This window comes from Fistularia commersonii, chromosome 1, assembly GCF_037954325.1.
Source record: "Fistularia commersonii isolate RoL2024-O1a breed Wild chromosome 1, RoL_Fcom_v1.0, whole genome shotgun sequence".
In the NCBI taxonomy this organism is placed as follows: Eukaryota; Metazoa; Chordata; class Actinopteri; order Syngnathiformes; family Fistulariidae; genus Fistularia; species Fistularia commersonii.
Genome location: NC_141284.1, coordinates 13,437,329 through 13,457,704, shown reverse-complemented (window position 1 = coordinate 13,457,704; position 20,376 = coordinate 13,437,329). Strand labels below are relative to the sequence as shown.

At 41.2% G+C, this 20,376-nt stretch overlaps 1 protein-coding gene and 1 pseudogene across 1 annotated transcript in view; both read left to right on the top strand.

Annotated features, from left to right (window-relative positions):
* The window catches only part of fsip1 (fibrous sheath interacting protein 1), a 38,159-nt gene that overhangs the window by 9,719 nt on the left and 8,064 nt on the right, over positions 1 to 20,376 (top strand). Inside the window, exon 8 of the mRNA XM_086169616.1 lies at positions 18,649 to 18,801. Coding sequence (XP_086025742.1) covers positions 18,649 to 18,801 — 153 coding nt within the window. The remainder of the gene's footprint in view (positions 1 to 18,648; positions 18,802 to 20,376) is intronic.
* LOC147237430 (uncharacterized) lies at positions 1,344 to 16,722 on the top strand (annotated as a pseudogene).

Below are 20,376 nucleotides of genomic sequence, written 5' to 3'. Positions count from 1 at the left end.
AGGCCATCTGATCCCATCCTTGTTGGATTTGATGGTTAGCAAGGTTGCCTACTGTATTTTTATTTTCTATTTGAAAGGTAGTTTACTTCTGAGTAAGAAATATTGCCATGCGCTGGCTATACTTTGGACTTAGAGAGTAACCAAGTATAAAAAAAAAAAAACAGCTCACAAATGAATCAGTTCTTGTATAAAAATATGATAAATATGTCAAGTAGTTGAGAATTCTGTTGACTCTATAGGATTCTCAACTACTTGTTGGGGTATCAATACCATGAGTTCCAAAGTGTTGAGGTTATGGTATTGAAACCCCGACTCCTTCCCACTTGCCTTCAGTTTTTTCTTCTGGTTTTCATTTTGATCAAATTTGATTAACACAGAGAGTAAGTTGTTGAATGCAGCCTCATGGCAGCACAGGCCAATGTCTCTCTGAACCAGTCCCAAGCCCGGATACATGCAGAGGGTTGCGTCAGGAAGGGCATCTGGCGTAAAACTTTTGCCAAAACCAAACATGCGAATCAATCATAATAACCAGATCAAACTGGATCTGTGGAGGCCTGGGTTAACAACGGCCATCATCTGTACCGATGACCTACCGGGAACCAATGGAAAATGGGCTATTGTAGGTCAAAGAAGAAGAGGAGGAAAGTGTGTTTGAAAGCAAAGAGAGAGGATGAAAGGCAAGAGTCTGGGACTGAGAGTAGGGGCTTTGAATATTGGGACTATGACAGGAAAAGGTAGAGAGTTGGTCGACATGATGCAGAGAAGGAAGGTGGATATACTGCATGTCCATGAGACCAGGTGGAAAGGTAGCAAGGCTAAAAGCCTAGGAGCTGGCTTCAAGTTGTACTATTATGGTACTTACAAGAAGAGAAATGGAGGCGGAGTTATCTTGAAGGAGGAGTTTGTTAGGAATTAGAAATTGGAAATTGAGGGTGTGATGCTTAATGTTGTTAGTGTCTATGCCCCGCAGGTGGGATGTGAGTTTGAGGAGAAGGAGAAGTTCTGGAATGAGCTAGATGAAGTGATGCAAAATATCCCCAGAGATGAGAGAGTGGTAATTGTTGCAGACTTCAGTGGGCATGTTGTGGCAGGCAATAGAGGGGATGAAGAAGTGACAAGTTGATTTGGGACACAAGATAGGAACGCAGAGGGACAGATGGTGTTAGATTTTGCAAAAAGGATGGAAATAATGGCTTTTCCAGAAAATACAGGAACATAGGGTAACTTATAAAAGTGGAGGTAGGAGCACGCAGGTAGACTCCATCTTGTATAGACGAGGTAACCTGAAAGAGATCGGTGACTGCAAAGTAGTTCTAGGTGAGAATGTAGCTGGACAGCATAGGATGGTGGTTTGTAGGATGACTCTGGTGACAAGGAAAATCAAGAAGACATAGGCAGAGCACAGGACAAAGGGGTGGAAGCTGAAAAGGGAGGAGTGTTGTATGGTTTTCAGGGAGGAGTTGAGAAAGGCTGTCGGTGGTCAGAGAAAGAGTTTTCAGATGATTGGACAACTACAGCTTGTGTTATCAGGGAGACAGGTAGGAGACCTCTTGGGGTAGCATCTGGAAGGAAAGTAGATGAGGAGACTTGGTGGTGGAATGAGGAAGTGCAGGAGTATATACAGAGAAAGCATTTAGCAAAGAAGAAGTGGGAGATACAACGTAAGGGAAAGATAGAGGTAGCAAAGGCAAAACAGAGGGCGTACGATGACCTGTATGCTCGGTTGGACAGTAAGGAGGGAGAGAATGATCTACACAGGTTGGCAACACAGAGAAATAACAATGGAAAGGATGTACAACAGGTCTGGGTTATTAAGGATAGAGAGGGAAACGTATTGACAGATGCTAGAAGAGTGATGGGAAGATGGAAAGAGTACTTTGAAGAGCTGATGAGTGTGGAAAATTAAACAGAGGCAAGAGTAGATGTGACTGTTATAGACCACAAAGTAGCAGAGATTATTAAAAGTGAAGTGAGGGAGGCATTTAAGAGGATGAGGAGTGGAAAGGCAGTTGATCCTGATGATATACCTATGGAGGTGTGGAAGTGTCTAGGAGAGGCAGCGGTAGAGTCTCTGACTAGATTATTCAACAGGACCTTAGAAAGTGAGAAAATACCTGAAGAATGGAGACAAAGTGTGATGGTGCCCATTTTTAAGAATAAGGGGGAAGTGCAGAATTGCAGCAGTTTTAGAGGGATAAAGTTGATGAGCCATACAATAAAGTTATGGGAAAGAGTAGTGGAAACCAGACTGAGAGCAGAATTCAGCGTTGGTGAACAGCAGTATGGCTTCATGCCAAGAAAAAGTACTACAGATGCAGTATTTGCTTTGAGAATGCTAACAGAGAAGTACAGAGAAGGCCAGAGGGAGCTGCATTGTGTTTTTGTAGACCTAGAAAAAGCATATGACAGGGTGCCAAGAGAGGAACTCTGGTATTGTATGAGGAAATCTGGAATGGCAGAGAAGTATGTTAGACTGGTGCAGGACGTATATGCTAGCTGTGAGACAGTGGTGCGTTAGGGGTAACAGTGAAGTTTGAGGTGGAGGTGGGACTCCACCAGGGATGAGCTCTGAGCTCTACTTATTTGCAGTGATGGACAGGCTGACTGATGAGGTTAGACAGGAATCTCCATGGACCATGATGTTTTCAGATGACATTGTGATCTGCAGAGAGAGCACTGAACATGTTAGGGAATATCTAAAGAGGTGGAAGTATGCGCTGGAAAGGAGAGGAATGAAAGTTAATCTCAGCAAGACAGAGTATATGTGTGTGAATGAGAGGACCTCGGGTTGAACGGTGAGGCTACAGGGAGTGGAGATCAGGTTGGAGGATTTCAGGTACTTGGGGTCAACAGTCCTGAGCAACGGAGAGTGTGTAAAAGAGGTGAAAAGACGGATTCAAGCAGGCTGGAATGGGTGGAGAAAAGTGTCAGGAGTACTGTGCGATAGAAGACTATCAGCCAGAATGAAAGGAAAGGTGTACATGATAGAGGTGAGACCAGCTGCTGTATGGCCTAGAAGCAGTTTCAATGACAAAAAGACAGGAGGCAGAGCTATTTGTTGTAGACACGAAGGTGCTAAGGTTGTCTTTGGAAGTGACGAGGATAGATAGGATCAGGAATGAGTCTATCAGAGGGATGGCTCTTATTAGATGTTTTGGAGAGAAGCGAGACTGAGATGGTTTGGTCATGCACAGAGGAGGGATAGTGAATATATTGGTAGACGAATGCTGGAATTGGAGCTGCCAGGCAGGAAGTCTCGAGGAAGACCAAAGGAAAGATTAATGGATGTAATTAGAGAGGATATGACGGTATTTGGTGTGAGAGGGGAGGATACAGAGAATAGTGTTAGATGGAGAAGGTGGATTCGCTGTGGCGACCCATGAAGGGAAAAGCCGAAAGGTGAAGACGAAGAAGACAGTATGTTTTTGCATATTAGATAATCATACATTGCCTCTGATTCCAACCATATCCAATTTAGAGACCTGCAACCCTCTAAAATAATCACATTCTCTTGTCTGTTGATCCCTATCCATGATGAATGATTGTACTTCAACATTTTATATTAAGCTTTAATAACATATATCCATTGTAAATGGAATTTATGATATAGCTTCATAGTGTATGTTTTAACTGGGTTAAATTTGCCTCCATTATGATTAAAATTTTTGGAATAAGCCTGTCATTGGCTGACTGTTTCACATAACCTTCTTCCATACTATTGATTGTTGCCGGTTTTAAATTCCCCCTTAGTATATAGTAAACTACAAATACAGCCTCCATGCCAACAGGGTACATGCCAAAAGAAGATCAGTCTTAGGCAGGCCTGCTTTGTTCTTCCTAAGTTTCGTTGTGAAGATATAGAAAGAATGTGCAAAATTTAGCTCTCCAAGAGACCGACGTTCTTGCATGAATTGCATTTGATTATTATCCAGGATGAATTATGATTTTTTTTTTTTTCATTTTTATTAGTTTAATTGTATATCTCCCAGGGTACATCTATCTTTTGAGGTTTTGTTTGGCTGTTATATGACAGGGATATACTATGCAGATAAAAATGTTCCACTAAAATAAGTAAAGTAACACATTGGCACTCTTTTCAGGAGATCCCCCTTTGGCCTTTGGCCTAATTATTATGATTATTAAACGCTAACAGGTGAGTCAGAAATTTTCTTTTAAAGCAGAGATGAGCATTAGCACCACTGGAACAATTACACTACTGGGGTAAAAGACAAAAATTATAATTAACTTTGTTGTACGCTGATGTTGCATTGCTACAATGCAGGTATTTGAAGAAATTTCAGGGCTCGGCATGAGAACCTTCAATCAATCACAATGTTCTTTTGACAAAGGCTACTCAAACTATTGTGCCTCTGTATTCACAATAAAGTTTTGCATTGTGAATCAAAAAGCATATTGGACTGTTTTGATTCCATACGCAATTAGGCATATTTAACCATGTGAAGTGTGGTTGTTCAATTCACTTGCTTTAAAAGGCAGTTTATCACCATCAGGAAAGCCTTTCATTGAAGGACTGGCATTTAACAACAGACAGTATAGTCAAATTTACTCATGTTTTCATAATTAGCCACTGATTATTGTAAGACTACTGGCTAACATTGTGTCATTGACGGGTTTTGGCTTCTAATATTGGATGCTTTTTGACTAAATATTTGTTTTTCTCAACTCTGGGCTTCTCCAAGGTATACCTGGGTCCACTCAACAAGTTAATAATTTAAATTGTCTCAAATTATAGAGCATTTTCACACCTTGCAGTGTCAAAACTCTTGATATGTTGAACTTGGTTGGTCATCAAGAGCCTGGACTTTGAACCCCTGGTATGCAAAGCTTGTGTTTTTGTTGTGTATATACTGGCTTTACTTTGATGTAAGACTTTGAGGTCACTTAGTCATCATGTGGTTGCTGATGAGCCGCCATGACTTTGATGAGTTTTAAGTAAGAGAGTATGTGGGTCTAAAAGCTAGCAATTTTGGTTAGCAGATATAAATTTTGTGTTTGGTTTGGTTATACAGCTAAATAACTATCAAAGCTTCAGTCACACTCGTCCCAAGTGTTGGTCATTTTATTTTTATAACTCTAAGTAATGTGTATTGTAAGAGAAGCTGATCTCAACTCATTTGGGATGTTCAAGTTCTGTGACATTTTGAATGCTGCTATAAATTAATTAACTGTCCCCTCCTCCTTCATTAAGATTTTTTTAAATTATTTTAACTACAAGCTTGTGTTGCAAGCCATTGATACATGGCAACTATCTTGCCATATAATCTTCATTAAAAAAGGAACAAAGGAAGATAAAAATCAAATTTGCTGTGGGAGGCACTGTATCTGTCAGAAAAAAAAAAATGTTTAGAAGTGACAGCAACAGGAAGATGAGAAAGACATTTTGTCCCAAAATGTCCTCTGCATGACAGGAGCAACTGTCCTCGCAAAAATATGATGTTCCTCCCGCAAAAATTTCAAACATGCTAATGCAAAGCAGATAGGAGATTATGTTTTTGGTTTATCCCCACGAGTGATATTTTGATGGCATTAGCTTCAGCTCCTTCTCAACAGTAACCAGCAATGAATGAAAAGTGTAGAAGATTTAGATGCAAAGTATATTTAAACGAGAAGTCTTATATTGCTTTTTTCCAACATCTGTGGAATATTTTTTGTGTCTGGTCAGTTGCAGGATGAGAATCAGGATGTCATTAGGCATCTTAGATGTATTAACAAAGTCCACTTCGCCAAAAAAAAATATCCCCACCCAATAACTGTCATGAGACAAAATTTATTGTTTTCTTATAACTGCCTCACCCTGTTGTGTTACCCACAGCGGCGGCTTCAGAGAGGCCTTTCCCACCCTGTCATACTTGAGATCTAACTTGCTGCTCTTTTACTGAAGCAATGGATTATTCACAAAATCACATAATCATCTGTGTATAATTCAGGAAAAAAACTGGCAGTCTTCTGAACTACATAACCTTAAAGCATCTTGTAATATCACCATAACCCACTATATCTAATTTGATGAATGACCCTGTTACTTTTAGGGGGAACGGTTTAATTTTTGTGATTTTTTTATTTACATTGTTCACATCGATAACTAAATTAGAATATCCCCTGAAATGCAGTCTGTGGTCAAATTGCATAGGCTAATATAAAGGGCTAAATAATTGTATCGGGTCAGGGATAGTCAGGGCACAAATGCATTGGGGTTTAGGTACAGAGCAGTGGGAGTGCTCACTTTGCCCTTTTAAGTCTGAATTTAAGAATTGTTTTTGCATCTGTACTAAAATCCATCTAGACGGGGCCTAGAAAAACCGAACAACGTTATACACTTCCCCCTATGATTTCAGTCCACTCAGCAGCACCTTTGAAGCAATAGGCTTTATCTTATAGAGCAACTATTATAAGCATAATATGACCCAGGGATATCCCACTTTGTCAGGGTCCTTATGTTATACATGACTTACTGGAATGGATGAGACCCTGATTATTCATAGGAAATTTCTCTAAATATGCTCTATATGTTTGTAAATGTGAATCGTGGCATAGTGGTAGGTGTTTCTGCCTCACAGCATGTAGGACCCTTTCTGCGTGGCGTTTGTTTACTATGTTTCTCTTAAACAAAATATTTCACATGAATTATGATGAGGGACAGCAAACTTTTACTTTTTACCTGATTGTTTTGCCCAGTGAAGCTTGATCACGTTCGGCGGCATCATATATCTCTGTTGTGCATGAAGAACAACATCAGTAGGGGACATCATGATATACCAAAAGGAAAAACATGATGGAAGTGTCATGGGCTGGTGTATCCATGTTTTTTATTCTTTTTTTTCTGATTTCATTATATTCCCCCCATACACTTCCATTCATTCATTATCTACCACTTATCCTACTAAGGGTCGTTGGAGATACCGGAGCCTATCCCGACTACATTCGGGTGAAGGTGGGGTACACCCTGAACTGGTTGCCAGTCAATCACAGGGCCACATATTGAGACAGACAACCATTAACTCTCTCATTCACACATCTGGGCAATTTTCCCAATTTTTCAAATTAACCTGCTGCATGTTTTTGGACTGTGAGAGGAAACCGGAGAACCTGGAGGACACCCGTGCAGACACGGGAAGAACATGCAAACTCCACATAAAAAGGTCCCCTGAAACAGCCCCTAGTCAAACCAGCCCAGGATCCTGTAATTGGTGAGGCAGAACCGCAAACCAATGTGCCACAATACTGCCTTTTCCCATCTACTTTCCTTTTACAAAAACTTAAAATCTAATGATAATCCAATTCAGATAATCCAATTCACCTTTTCTCAGCTTGGCTCAGACCTCACATTTAGGTGAAACCTTTACAACTCAGATCTTTTCATTGACAAATACTGTTCAGACTTCTTATAAATGAAAAAAAGGGATCACAGATGTAACAGTGTCACATAGCTTGTACAGAAAAAATGTTTTTGAGACATCTGATTGCCCTTTCGCTCTGCTAATCATAATCAGAAAGCCAACAGGTGATGTGAATGTTTGAATGCAGTATCATATTCTACATGCATTGGGCTTTGATCTGTTTAGAAGATGATCCAGAACAGCTTCAATTCCAAAATAAAACAATGTGTTAAGTCCAGATGATCCATAAAGTTGATTTTCTTATACCTCAGGAATGCTCAGCAGTCTTAAGTCATCTACAAGTCATCCAAAATGCTGATGTAGAAACATAGCCTCTCGACAGAGAGATAATAAATGAGGGACAATATTGTATAAAGGGTGTTGTTTTCATTGGTGTCATACAAGAACATTTGAATGAAAGCAACATTGAGGTTGACCAAGTGCACCAAGATGAGTGCAAAGAAACTTGCCTTTTGAAGCTCAGAGTCAGCATGAAAAAAAAGTATATAGCAAACAGCTGAGCTACAGCACCTCCGCCAAACAACTTGGCAGGTAACCTGTCATCATGGCTGGGCAAATGTCTGCGACAGACAGAAAAATATTTCAAAAGGAGAAAGAAGTCAAAAGTCTCAGCCGTAGCTTCCGAACAGCTTACAACCAAGCTCACACAGGGAGTGATTGTGGCAAGGCATGCGGACAGGCCTTGGCTGGTAGCCTGGGTCCACGTGGCAAATGCAGAGCCACTGCTCTACTCCAGATAGGCAGAGAAACAGAAAGATGAATAGAGGAGCACACTGTTCTGAACAACACCAGCCATGTCTCAGTGACTCAGTGGAGCTGGCTGCTCTTCATCACAAGAGCTTTGTCTTCTTGAAATGTGTGGCCAAAGGCAATTATCAAGATGTGTTTATTGCAAAAAAGGTATTTTTTTTTCAAGTCAGTAGACATCACAATGTAGAGAACCCAGAAAATATAGAGCACACCTTTTTAACCAAGTGCTTAATGTTCTAGATTTTGTAATTCTGTGTATCTGTTTCTGATTCTATTGCATGATCAATCACACACCACATGGTTGCCCAATATTCACGGCCTGCAGGAGTGCCACAGAAACACAACCCACAAAATTTCCTTGAGGCAGTATTCATTGACAAATTCCAGACTTTGTCACTTATGCCTATAAGAACACTTAACAGGAAAAAGTTGGCTTGTTGGCATCCTATCTGATCGCGTGCTCGCATCCATCCAGTAATGCAGCTCCATTTATTTTCTCCAGCCTCATTTACACCAGTGACAAATTAATTTAGAGACATTTAATACTTACACAATAATTCTAGGAGTTGATGTAGCAAACCTCGCTCTTTTATTCCCGGCCATTCTCAATTAGCACTTTCAGCACCTTGTGTCACTATGTAAGCTTACTGCCATGCCTGACAGCACTGCAAACCATCCAATTGGGTGGCAGTATGCTGGGATGTCAAAGAAAACTCAATAAGAGTTTTACTTTCCATTTTTGCAGAATTATTTATTCCTCTTTATGTTGACACTTGATTTTAATGTTATCTAATTCCAAACACAGTTGAAAAGCAGGCACTAACAGAATGGTGTGTTTAGTCTACACAGATGAAGATCTTATGATAGTGATTATTTTTATGACTATTCAACATGTGCATCCTCTTTTGCTTATTTTGATTACGGGAATGAGATCATGAAGACCCCTCTCCAATTCTTGGTCCAGCCCTTGATGAACCTCTTAAACACCTTTGTGTACAAATTCTCTGGCATGTCCACGGTCTGCACAATTATTAGGCAAGTGATAATTTTGACCATGTCATCATTTTATCCATAATTTCCAACTCCAAGCTGTTAAAACATGAAAACTTATTGGATTTAATGCATATTAGGTGGAGTGTCTTTGTGTAATGAGGGAGGGTGTAACCTAAGGATATCAACATCCTACATCAGGATGTGCATAATTATTAGGCAGATTCTTCTCCTCAGAAAAATGCAGCCTCAGGACGGCACGGACCGGTGTCTTCCTGAGCCAGCCTAGGGGGGGCACCGGCCAGTGATTCCCAGAGCTGGTCCCAAGCCCGGATAAATGCAGATGGTTGCGTCAGGAAGGGCATCTGGCATAAAACTTTTGCCAAAACCAAACATGCAAATCAAACGTATTAACCAGATCACAATGGAGGCCCAGATTAACAACGACAGCCATTGGTACCGATGACCTACAGAGAACCAATGGAAACTGGGCTACTTTAGGTCAAAAAGGAAGAGTAGGGAGACGTGTTGGGAAGCAGAGAGAGAAGAGAAAAGGCAAGAGTCTGAGACTGCGAGTAGGGACTTTGAATATCGGGACTATGACAGGTAAAGGTTGGTCGAAATGATGCAGAGAAGGACAGTGGATTTACTGTGTGTCCAGAAGACCAGGTGGAAAGGTAGTAAGGCTCGAAGCTTAGCAGCAGGCTTTCAGTTGCAATATCATGGTACGGGCAAGAAGAGAAATGGAGTAGCAGTTATCTTGAAGAGGAGTAGGTAAGGAATGATCTGGAAGTGAAAAAAACTGTCAGACAGACTTATGAGTCTGTACCTGCAAATTGAAGGTGTTATGCTCAATGTTCTTAGTGGCTATGCCCTGCAGGCGGGATGTGAGTTTTGAGGAGAAGGAGAAGTTCTGGGATGAGCGAGATGAAGGGATGCAGAATATCCCCAGAGATGAGAGAGTGGTAATTGGTGCAGACTTCAATGGACATGTTGGTGCAGGCAATAGCGGGGATGAAGAAATGATGAGCAGATTTGGTGAACAGAGTAGGAATGCAAAGGGACAGATGGTGGCAGATTTTGCGAATAGGATGGAAATGACTGTAGTGAACACTTTTTTCCAGAAAAGACAGGAACTTAGGGTAAATTTTAATAGAGGAGGTAGGAGCACACAGGTAGACTACATCTTGCATAGAAAAGGTAACCTGAAAGAGATCGGTGACCGCAAAGTAGTTGTAGGTGAGAATGTAGCCAGACAGCATAGGATGGTGGTTTGTAGAATGACTCTGGTGACAAGGAAAATCAAGACGACAAAGGCAGAGCACAGGACAAAGTAGTGGACACTGAAAAGGGAGGAGTGTTGTATGGTTTTCAGGGAGGAGTTGAGAAAGGCTCTGGGTGGTTGGGGAGAGCTTCAAGATGATTGGACAACTACAGTTAATGTGATCATGGAGACAGTAGGAGAGTACTTGGTGTGTCATCTTGATGGAAAGTAGATAAGGAGACTTGGTGGTGGAATGAGGAAGTGCAGGAGTATATATAGAGAAAGCGGTCAGCAAAGAAGAAGTGGGACACTGAGAGGACTGAAGAGAATGGACAGGAGTACAGGGAGATACAACGTAAGGCAAAGATAGAGGTAGCAAAGGCAAGACAAAGGGCGTACGATGACAAGGGTAGATGAGGTGACTATTGTAGACAACAAAGTGGCAGAGATTAGTAAAAGTGAAGTGAGGCAAAACAAAGCCTGTACGATGATCGGTATGCTTGTTTGGATAGTAAGGAGGGAGAGAATGATCTACACAGGTTAACAAAACAGGGAGTTAAAGATGGAAAGGATGTACAACAGGTAGCTTGATTAAGGATAGAGAGGGAAATGTATTGATAGATGCTAGCAGAGTAATGGGAAGATGGAAAGAGTACTTTGAAGAGCGTATGAATGTGGAAAATTAAAAAAACGGAAGGGTAGAAGAGGGGACTAGTGTAGACCACAAAGTAGCAGAGATTAGTAAAAGTGAAGTGAGGAAGGCATGTAAGAGGATGAGGAGTGGAAAAGGCAGTTGATCCTGATGATATACCTGTGGGGGTGTGGAAGTCTCTAGGAGAGGCAGTGGTAGAGTTTCTGACTCCATTATTCAACAGGATCTTGGAGAGTGAGCAGATGCCTGAAGAATGGGGAAGAAGTGTGATGATGCCCATTTTCAAGAATAAGGGGGGGGGGTGCAGAATTGCTGCAACTATAGAGGGATAAAGTTGATGAGCCAAACAATGAAGTTATGGGAAAGAGTAGTGGAAGCTAGACTGAGAGCAGAAGTCAGTTTTTGTGAGAAGCAATATGGCTTCATGCCTAGACAGAGCACTACAGATGCAATAATTGCTTTGAGAATGCTAATAGAGAAGTACAGAGAAGGCCAGAGGGCGCTGCAGTGTGTTTTTGTAGGCCTAGAAAAAGCATATGACAGGGTGCCAAGAGACGAGCTCTGGTATTGTATGAGGAAATCTGGAGTGGCAGACAAGTATGCTTGACCGACGCAGGACATATATGCTAGCTGTTAGACAGTGGTGCGGTGTGCTGTAGGGGTAACAGTGAAGTTTGAGGTGGAGGTGGGACTCCACCGGGGATCAGCTCTGAGCCCCTACTTATTGCAGTAGTGATGGACAAGCTGACAGATGAGGTTAGACAGGAATCTCCATGGACCATGATGTTTTCAGATGACATTGTGATCTGCAGTGAGAGCACAGAACAGGTTGAGGAAAATGTAGAGAGGTGGAGGTATGCACTGGAAAGGAGAGGAATGAAAGTTAGTCGCAGAAAGACAGAGTATATGTGTGTGAATGAGAGGACCTTGGGTCGAACTGTGAGGCTACAGGGAGTGAAGATCAAGTTGGAGGGTTTCATGTACTTATGGTCAACAGTCCTGAGCAATGTAGACTGTGGAAAAGAAGTGAAGAGACGGGTTCAAGCAGAGGCAGGAGGCAGCGCTAGAGGTTGCAGAGATGAAGATGCTAAGGTTCTCTTTGGGAGTGGCCAGGATGGATAGGATCAGGAATGAGTCTACTAGAGAAACATGTTAGACTCTAACATGTGCTGCCATATTCATCAACTGCAACCTACATGAAGTGTCAAGAAGTACGAGGTGTTCAGTTCTCAGAGACATGGCCAAGGTAAGAAAGGCTGAAACCTGACCACCTCTGAACAAGACACATAAGTTGAAATGTCAAGAATGGTTCAAGAAATATCTGAAGACAGATTTTTCAATGGTTTTGTGGATTGATGAAATGAGAATAACTTGATGGACCAGATGGACGGGCCCATGGTTGGATCAGTAACGGATACAGAGCTCCAGTTTGACTCAGACGCCTGCAAGGTAGAGGTGGGGTAGAGGTATGGGCAGGTATTATTAAAGATGAGCGAGTTGGACCTTGTTGGGCTGAAAATAGACTCAAAATCAATTCCCAGACCTATTGCTGATATTTAGAAGACATTGTCTTCGAGCAGTGGAACAGGAAAATGTCTGCATCTTTCAACCTTTGATTTTTATGCAAGACAACGCTCCATCACCTGCATCAAAGTACTCCACTGCGTGGCTGGACAGAAAGATGAAAAATAAGGACATGGCCCCCTTCTTCTCCTGACTTAAGCCCTATTGAGAACTTTGGGGTGCTTATTAAACAGAAAAGTTACAACAGTACACCTCTCTGAACAGTGTCTGGGAAACTGGTTGTGGCTGCACAAAAAGTTGATTCTGACCAGATCAAGAAACTGAGTGACTCCTGAATGGAAGGCTTGTGACTATTATCGAAAAGAAAGGTGGTAATATTGGTCACCAATATTGTTTTTTTGGGAGGGAAATTTCAGAATTTTTTATTTGTAAATTTTAAGTTTGTTTATTATTCTGACTTTAACATGTGAAAATAAACACATGAGATGGGAAAACCTTTGTTTTTCATTTAGTTGCATAATAATTCTACACTAATAGCTGCCTAATAATGGTGTACAGATATTCTCTTAAGAAAGCCAAAACTTCACTCTCACTACTTAAATGCTCAGGTTTGAGGGTTTGTTAATGTTTTGGATTGACCAAGAACACTGTAGTTTTACAATAACAAAATTATTCCTCAAAAATACAAATTGTCTATTAATTGTGCAGGCAGTGTGCTGTAGTGAACTCCAGATGCAATCTATATTGGAGTAGAAAGGGCCTACTTCACACACTAACAAAGCTAATATGATGGATAGGTTAAAGCAGTGTCGTATGAGTGAGAAGATCAAGATCTATTCTTTCACTCATTATGGGCAGAGTATTTAAACATCCAAAATGCCTTGGACACCTGAATATTTGTCTGAAAATTATTTCATATATGTAGTCACATTGAATAGCATCAGGACATTAACAAGCCAATAATCCAGCTATGTTGGCTTTCCTCAGTTTCATTTACGCCAGTGACAAATTAATTTGAAGATGATGAGATGAGAAGAGTTTTATTGTTATCAAGAGTTTTATTGTTATTGTTATCAAGTGTTAGAAAATGTGTGTATATCAACCTGACATATTGTCCAATTACTGTTTTGGTCCATCTACTTAGTAACTGGATATACTACTTCAACATTCCAAGCCTCAAATTTATACTTGTGCAAATTAGCAAGTGTTTACATACTAGTTTTGAAACTACAGGGTTGTATGTTTTCTGCTGTTAGTATTTAGTTCATAGCACCTTTGAGCATTCATGCATTCAAGAGCATCTGGAAAGTAAAGGCTTCAACCTTTACTCATTGAGTCTCTTGTTAATGAAGTTGTATGTTTGGGAAATTCAATACTTTACAATGTAAAAACTGTTTTCACTGTGGAATCTTAGCAAACATAATATTAACCTTCTGCCTAGCATCTTCATATCAAATCACTTCTTCTTTCCCTTTTGGCTTTTCTCTTCAGGGGTCGTCATAGCGAATCAACTTTCTCCATCTAACCCTATTCTCTGTGTCCTTCTCTCTCACACCAACTACCTTCATATCTTCTCTCACTACGTCCATAAATCTTCTCTTTGGTCTTCCTCTAGACCTCCTGCCTGTCGGCTCCAATTCCAGCATCCGTCTACCAATATATTCACTATCCCTCCTCTGTACATGACCGAACCATCTCAGTCTGGCTTCTCTGACGTTCTCTCCAAGACATCTAACATGTGCTGTTCCTCTGATAGACTCATTCCTGATCCTATCCATCCTGGTCACTCCCAAAGAGAACCATAGCATCTTCATCTCTGCAACCTCTAGGTGCGCCTCCTGTCCTTTCATCATTGTAGCTGTTTCAAGGCCATACATCATCGCTGGTCTCACCACAGTCTTGTACACCTTTCTTTTCCTCTATCACATAGTACCCCTGACTCTTTTGTCCACCCTTTCCAACCTGCTTGAACCTGTCTCTTCACCTCTTTTACACACTCTCTGTTGCTCTGGAGTAACACACACTCTGTTGTTACTTGACCCCAAGTACCTGAAATCCTCCAACTTCCTGATCTCCACCCCCTGGAGCCTCAGCGTTCCACCTGAATTACTCTCATTCACACACATATACTCTGTCTTGCTGCGACCAACTTTCATTCCTTCTCCTTTCCAGCACGTACCCTCTCCTCTCTAGATTTTGAGATGTCATCTGCAAACATCATGGTCCAAGGAGATTCCTGTCTAACCTCATCTGTCAGCCTGCCCATCACTACTGCAAACAAGAAGGGGCTCAGAGCTGGTCCCTGGTTGAGTCCCACCTCTATCTTGAACTTCTCTGTTATCCCTACAGCAGTTGTCCACAACCTTTTTATCGCCACGGATCGGTCAATGCTTGACAATTTTACTGCGGACCGGGGGGCACCACTGTCTCACAGCTGACATACATGTCCTGCGTCAGTCAAGCATACTTGTCTGCCACTCCAGATTTCCTCATACAATACCAGAGCTCTTCTCTTGGCACCCTGTCATATGCTTTTTCTAGGTCTACAAAAACACAATGCAGCTCCCTCTGGCCTTCTCTGTACTTCTCTATAGCATTCTCAAAGCAAATACTGCATCTGTAGTACTCTTTCTATGCATGAAGCCATACTGCTGTTCACAAATGCTGACTTCTGCTCTCAGTCTAGCTTCCACTACTCTTTCCCATAACTTCATTGTATGGCTCATCAACTTTATCCCTCTATAGTTGCCGCAAATCTGCATATCCCCCTTATTCTTAAAAATGGGCACCATCACACTTCATCTCGATTCTTCTGGCATCTGCTCACTCTCTAAGATCCTGTTGAATAATCTAGTCAGAAACTCTACCGCTGCCTCTCCTAGACACTTCCACACCTCCATAGATATATCATCAGGACCAACTGCCCTTCTACTCTTCATCCTCTTCAATGCCTCCATCACATCACTTTTACTAATCTTGGCTACTTTGTTGTCTACAATAGTCAGTGTCCCACTTCTGAGCTAACTGCTTTCTCTGTATATACTCCTGAACTTCTTCATTCCACCACCAAGTCTCATCTACTTTCCTTCCAGATGACACACCAAGTACTCTCCTACCTGTATCCCTTATTACAATAGCTGTAGTTTGTACAATCATCTGGAAGCTCTCCCTGACCACCCAGGGCCTTTCTCAACTCCTCCCTGAAAACCATACAACACGCCTCCTTTTTCCGCTTCCACCACTTTGTTCTCTGCTCTGCCTTTGTCCTCTTGATCTCCTTGTCACCAGAATCATCCTACAAACCACTATGCTATGTTGTCTGGCTACACTCTCACCTGCTACTACTTTGCAGTCACTAATATCCTTCAGGTTACCTCGTCTATGCAAGATGTAGTCCACTTGTGTGCTCCTACCTCTGCTCTTCTGAGTTACCCTATGTTCCTGTCTTTTCCAGAAAAAAGTGTTCACTACAGTCATTTCCATCCTTTTTGCAAAATCTACCACCATCTGTCCCTCTGTGTACCTATCCTGTTCACCAAATCTGCCCATCACTTCTTAATCCCCTCTGTTGCCATCACCAATATGTCAATTGAAGTCTGCACCAATTACTACTCTCTCATCTCTTGGGATATTCTGCATCACTTCATCAAACTCATTCCAGAACTCAAAGCTTGCTCCTAAGCTTCAAACCTTTCTTCCTTTCCACCTGGTGTCCTGGACACACAGTATATCCACTTTCCTTCTCTGCATCATGTTGACCAACACTCGACCTTTTCCTGCCATAGTCCCGATATTCAAAGTTCCTACTCTCAGTCTCAGAATCTTGCTGTCCTCTTCTCTCTCTGCTTCCGAACACGTCTTCCTACCCTTCTTCTTTGACCAACAGTAGCCCAGTTTCCATTGGTTCCCTGTAGGTCATCAGTACCAATGGTGGCCACGACCGATCCGGTATGATCTGGTTATTGTGGTTGAATCGCATGTTTGGGTTTGGCAAAAGTTTTACACCGAATGTCCTCCCTGACGCAGCCCTCTGCATTTATCCGGACCTGGGACTGGTTCAAGGAGACCATGCTCTGTGCCCCACTGAGGCCTGCTCGGGGAGACACTTGCCAGTGTCGCTCTGAGGCTGCATTAGCTTTATATTAAATCATATTAAACCACTGATGGGTGAAAATATTAACCTCCTGAGCTTCATGCTGTTCCTGAAGACAAGGCTGTTTTTCTGTCTTGTTTTTCAACAGCAGAACAAGTGCATTTCCTGGGGGTAACCTGTTCATTGTCTGTGTAATATGAATGTGAAACATGGGACATTGGTAGTACTCAATTCCCTATGTGTATAATACAGTATGTAAAACCTCTATATTGAGTGCATGAATTTGAAGTTTTTTTAATCACAGTTTTAACAAATGCAATGCCTTTTAACATTTCATTCAAATGGAATAGTGACCGCTAGCACCTTATCTCTGCCATTTAGGTTGTAGTGATGAGACACAGCTGTCACCTGATATGATTTGCGTATGAAATAATCTGTGTACCTCTGTTATACCTCTCAGATAACTTCTATTGCGCTGGGGTTCTCACAAGGGAATACCCAGGGCCACAATACTTGGAGCATCAACCCAAAATATATGACATGTCATTTTTGGACCGTCTTTCTTTACCCTCATTACAGTCAGGTTAGTAAATTATACACAAACAGACTGTGGGTTGTACAGACAATTACAATTCACATTTAATACAACCAAAGAAAAATGTTTTGGTTGTAATATAGCATTTGAGCCAGACTGCTTAAAATTTATTTCTGTAGTTTTACCAATGCTAAAACTCACAATCAATTTTGAGCCCTGTAGCTCTTGAAAAGTAGGGCAGCAGAGTTTTCCAAATTAAATAAACTCTTTCTCCCATAGATTTTTGCTTTTTTAGAAACATGCATTTAGTGGCATGAGGATGGTGGTAAGGCTAGACTTTAATTTTAAATTTCCCTGGTTGGAATGCTGTGTTTCTCACTCTGCTTCATGACAGGAGTCAGATCCTGGCGTGGTCCTGGCTTTTGTAGTCTGCATGAGTGAGTCTTAACTGAAGGGCTCCAATAACGCCCACTTAAAAGTGGCTCCAGTTAGAAGCTGTCATTATTTCCCATAGGGAACCCGAGGGCACTGATAGGTGAGACCACACACACTCGGAAAATTCTAGGAGATTCTTGTTTTTGCTAAGTTTTACATATTTCTGCAAATTTAGATAAGCCACACTGGTGTAATTTTGTCCCCCCAAAATATGTGCGAGTGCTGTGTATTAAGAAAAATTACTCCAGTGTGCATGTCTATTCCACTTATTATTAACATTCATTCGTATTAGAATCCTGCTTCAACTTAAATGAACTCCCTCATTCTGTGTAATTTCTGGTAGAGAACATTATGTCATAAATGTGTCATTATAGATTGAGAAAAGCCAGTAATTCGGTTCTTATGTTGTGCTGGATTGACCTTGCCATCTGTAGTTAATTATTATTTATCAGCTGCCATGACCTGATTGAGTTGTTTTTGAAGGTAAACATCAAATCTAAAAATAGTTTAAATGTTACAAATCCCCACCTTGAATTCAGATAAACCAAGGGTGATGTCAATTTCTCCATATGGCATTGGACTGTTGCCATCACTGTCCTGTGGTCTGTTACATTCCCTAAGATCCAAACCATCTTTTGTTATAGCTGCCTCTCTTTGAAAATATGTGCGCATTTTCAAAAGTCAAATTTTGATGCTAACTGTAGTTCATTAGTTGATCATTTTGTTCTTGCTGTTGTCTTTTGTATGTTCTCATAAGGGGATACTTATCTGTCACAAACGTACTGTTCTTCTATCTCCGAAAGCAGTATTGTACTTTTATACTTGACGTGAGTGTAATAAACTGTTACAGGGTTTCATCCCAAGTCAAATGTTTCCAAGCAGCAGCCATGAACTGTGTGTGTGACTGCAGAGCAACACACTAGTACATCCAAATGTGAGATAATCTGTTTGCTTCCAGCGAAAACAACTTTGTCTGTTGTGTGTCAGGTCCATAATTCAGGGGCTGGCTTGAAGTATGAAAACGACCTGCAGTCAGGAGAGAAGGTCCTGCAGGATATAAGGGAGAGGAGAGAGCAGGAAAGACGGCTTCAAAAGATCCAACAGCAGCTGGAGATTCTGGGTCAGAGCCAGGATATGACTGTGAGTTCACAGCAGCCATATTTGCTCATACTCTAACACAGCGAAAGGCATTATAAAAAACACACTATGTCGACACACCACCTGTGTTCTGCATTAAAACGGTTCTTTGGAGCTGGTAGACACGTGTGGACAAATTATTACGAGCACGAACCTTATCCTCTGTCATTTGGATTGTGAAACTAATACAATATCACTGTCTCTGGATGGCCCTTCCTCTTTCTTTCTTTATATGACTTATATACTTCAAAGAGCAATTTACTGGTTAAATTCTTCAATTCATATGTAATCACATCTGACTTTCCATTTGAAAAGCCACTTAAGGGTCTTCTCTGTTTAAAATAATGTAAAACGTAGCTGATTTGGACTGTGCCTCTAAAAATGGTCTTTTTTTCCCCCAAAAATTGCATAGTATCGCATCATATCATAGGGAATGGGAAGGTTAAGAAGAAGACAAGCATCAGCTTCCTTGGTGCATTTGTGCAGGCAAAGAGATGGCACTTTGCCTCAGTGTCTTTGGCAGCATTTACCATACTGGCACCTTTCAACTTTTCAAATGAAGATTAATCAGTGAACTTTTATCCTCCCACCTCTCTCTCCCCAACTCTCTTCTTCCCCCATCACATGGCAGGTTAAAATATAGTTTAGATTTATACTGTTCAATGTGAGACACATGAAAAGCAAGCAAAATGCACTTTTTTTCTGGTCAAGTAACCTCTTTGTCTGATCTAGACAAGTGCCAGTACTAGTCCCGCACTAGAATTAAAATGGCCATACATAGGCCATACTTTATAATATTTGATGTGAACATAGAGATAGCTGTTGGTTAATTCCAGTCAATTTCCCACCTCTTCTTCGAGCAAGATAAATCAGACCCTTTTTCGGTCTGTTATTTCTCCCAGTTTGTTCCTTTTGTACTGCCTAGTATTTCATGGCTTTGTGGCATTCTTAGTTGATATCCACACAATGAAGTGCTCCTTGGCAACCATTGAGAACCGTCTGCTTTTAAGAGGTTACGCACAGTTACCACATACCTGTCACTCTTTTCTAAAACACCGTAGCTAAAGACACAGCAGAAAAATGTGTTAAGAACAAAGGGCGAATGGGTTTGATATTTGTTTAGTTTGGGAAAAATGGACAGTGAGGAATTCATTCTAGGAGGCACCCTCAAATACAAATAGATATTTGTATTTGTTTATATATTTATATGTCATATTAAATACATTTATATATTTATATATAAACAAATAGATCAAGAAGCTGGAGGATTTCAGGTACTTGGGGTCAACAGTCCAGAGCTACGGAGAGTGTGGAAAAGAGGTGAAGAGACGTGTCCAAGCAGGTTGGGATGGGTGGACAAAAGTGTCAGGGGTACTATGTGATAGAAGACTATCGGCCAGAATAAAAGGGAAGGTGTAAAAGAATGAGGTGAGACCAGTGATGATGTATGGCCTAGAAACTGTTACAATGACCAAAAGACAGCAGGCAGAACTAGAGGTTACAGATGAAGATGTTGAGGTTCTCTTTGGGAGTGACCAGGATGGAGAGGATCAGGGATGAGTCTATCAGAGGAACAGC